This window comes from Galeopterus variegatus, unplaced genomic scaffold, assembly GCF_000696425.1.
Source record: "Galeopterus variegatus unplaced genomic scaffold, G_variegatus-3.0.2 Scaffold3928, whole genome shotgun sequence".
Lineage (NCBI taxonomy): Eukaryota > Metazoa > Chordata > Mammalia > Dermoptera > Cynocephalidae > Galeopterus > Galeopterus variegatus.
Genome location: NW_007730039.1, coordinates 215,466 through 218,299, shown reverse-complemented (window position 1 = coordinate 218,299; position 2,834 = coordinate 215,466). Strand labels below are relative to the sequence as shown.

The 2,834-nt window shown below is 38.2% G+C and overlaps 1 protein-coding gene across 1 annotated transcript in view; it reads left to right on the top strand.

Annotated features, from left to right (window-relative positions):
• Positions 1-1,858, top strand: part of TESPA1 (thymocyte expressed, positive selection associated 1) — a 52,438-nt gene extending 50,580 nt beyond the window's left edge. The window contains exon 11 of the mRNA XM_008586295.1: positions 1,546-1,858. Coding sequence (XP_008584517.1) covers positions 1,546-1,715 — 170 coding nt within the window. The 3' untranslated portion in view covers positions 1,716-1,858. The remainder of the gene's footprint in view (positions 1-1,545) is intronic.
• The last annotated feature ends 976 nt before the right edge of the window (positions 1,859-2,834 follow it).

The following is a 2,834-nucleotide window of genomic DNA, read 5'->3' as shown; positions in this document are numbered from 1 at the left end:
TATATATATATCAGATTGCCAGAACGGATTAATATTCAACAACACCACAAACAGTATTGATGGGATTATTGGTTCCACTGGACAGAAATTATTTGTATCTCTACCCAACATAAATCTGTCAGGTAACCTCTGTCCCCACAGAGTTGTAAAATAGCCCTGCAAATAGAAAGTCAAGGCTAACACCAGACTGAAAGAACATCTGGTAATTTTGTTTGCCTATTTTTAAGTTTAGAATGACTTGATGAATTCAGATTAGGATGTGGTGAGTTTGAGATATTTCTGAAATACTCAAATAGAGAGGTCCATAAGGCAGCTGGATATACAAATTTGAGGTTTTTGGAGCTGAAAAGTAACTTGTAATAGGTGAAGGCATCAGAAAAGTTAGTTCACCCAGGGAAAGTATGCAGAATTAGAAGCTGAAGTCAAAAAGGAATCCTTACAAACATTTAATATTTAAGGACTGATCAAGAAAAAGTGGTCCATAAAGGAGCAGCCATATTAAATGGAAAAAGAAAGCTGCAAGTAGAAACCAAGTGAAGTTTGTTTCAAGGAGAGTGTAGTCTTCAGTAATATATGCCATAAAATATCCAGTAGGAAAGAGAGTGAAAAGATCCCATTGGATTTGCAACCTTGATAAGAGTATTTTTATTTGTGTGACAGGGCTTTAAAATATTAATGTAAAAAGCAAATAGGAACTAATGAAAAGTAAGTGAGTAAAGGGTCAAAACACTCTGGAGTGTTTTGGTGGGTTTTCTTTGTTTTTTCTCTTCTTTTTTTTTCCCCCCTACAATGGGGAAAATTTAAGTATATATATTTCCTGAAGGGAAAGAACCAATACAATGGGAGAGGACATGGTTCAGGAAGAAAGGGATAACGACGGTGATAATGATGGGATGAGTTGCGATCCAAAGCTTTTGGAGGGTGTAGCCATGAAGTAGTGGTACGGATCTTTATCTGAGATTACAGAAAAGAAAAAATGATAGGTGCGAATACAGTTATATTGGCTGTCTGGAGAAGAAATGAAGGAAAGTTTTGCCTATGGCTTTTTCTCCTTTTCCTGTGGGGCCATCACTAAAACGTGTGAGGCGGGGGATTTGAGGAGAATCATAAAGATTTTTGATTGTCATTATGGAGAAAAGGCAAGAGAAATATTTACTAATAGATACATGCATTGAGAGTTGAATAGGTGAATAATGTCAGACTCAGCTCAAGGTGAAGAACATGAATTGGTGGTGGCTTGGTGATTTTTTCCAACAGTGCTCAGCAGTACTTACAGAATAATATAAAAGAATAAGAATAAAAGTGTAGATATTTACTTTTATAAGTATTAAAGAATAAGAGGTGGACTCTTCCAGGAATCTCACCTCATGGTGAGAAGAACAGAAGTCTTAAGTCACATGACTCTTTGCTGCTGCTGCTAATAACTTTAAATATTACAGTAGTGAGAAACATTTCCACAGATAGAGTATAAAAGTTCCTACCACCCTGAGTACCCAAAGTTGTTTCAGAAATGCATGATGTATTTCTTTTTAATTCCCATTGCAGGCTTTCTTCACCACCACAACAGCACGTGCTCTGATCTCAGCAGCTTCACAGAAGAACCAAATTCTCACATCTTCTTGCCAGAAAGTATATTGCCCTCAAAATCCAGCCCCTGCTCCCTGGCCTTCCAATCCCCTGAACTCAGTAGGAGAAAGGCAGCATGGTACACCTGAAGGAAAACCAGACTGAGAGACTTAGAATCTACATCCTGATGCTGCCACAAGCTGCATGCACAGAGCACATCACTTCATTTCCATTTCTCTGCACGTTGGTTTCTCCACTGTGTGGGTATTAGAATACGTGATATGGACAATGATGAACTGAACAAAGACTTTATTTTCTTCCAAGCTTTGACATTGCCAAAGGCAGTTAGAGGATTTAAGGATGACCAAGTTTGGGGAACAAGGGTTGCTGCTGGAATGCTCTCAAAGGTCTCAAGCTAAAAGAGGAAGAAGAAATCTCATCTTCGGGATCTAAAATCGTGGTGCAACTCACTGTGGGATTCCCTCTGAACCTCTCTTTATCCCTGTGTGTTCCTAATTACATTTCAGAAAATCTACAACACCAGAGTCCTAATTTTCTTCTTGAGACTTCATCCAAAGAGACCCACTTGGAGCCTCCACCTTAAATCCAGCTTCTTCCTCTATCCCAAACTTTGTATCTTCATAGAAGAAGAGATAATAGGACTCAGGGTCCCTTCTCACGGCCATTGCAAAAAACTCACAATATTTTCTGCTGGCAGAAAACAATATAAATAAAATATTTTTAAATAGTGGCATGTTTTTAAAAGTAATTAAGCATTGTGGTTTGCTTTGGAAGGAAAATATTTTGTCAGCAAATAGGGCTTAAGCACCTACAGTGCTCTACTAGGCAGTTCGTGGTACAGAGCATCTTAGACATGTTCTGCGTCCAACAAAATGTTAGTGGAATGGGAGAGGTAAGACACACACATTTCCAGTAATGCATTACTTTGTTGCCTAATAAATTGCAAAGGCCAGAAGAGAGGGATTTGAGAAAATTTCAGGAAAATCACAACCTTTAAAAAGAAAAATCACACTGGACATGATGAGTAAACAGAAGTTGATTTTATTCTGATACTATTGCCAGCAATAGGGGAGAAAACACAGACTAAGTTTGAGTACCTAGCTAAGTGGAGACAAAGGGATGGAGAGCTTTTAAGAGCTGGGGTGGGGGGAATCTTAGACCATTTGCATTTACTAATTTGCCTAACTAAAGGAAAAAATTAACTTTCTATTCTCACTACAGGAGATAATTTACAACTTGGAGGGAAC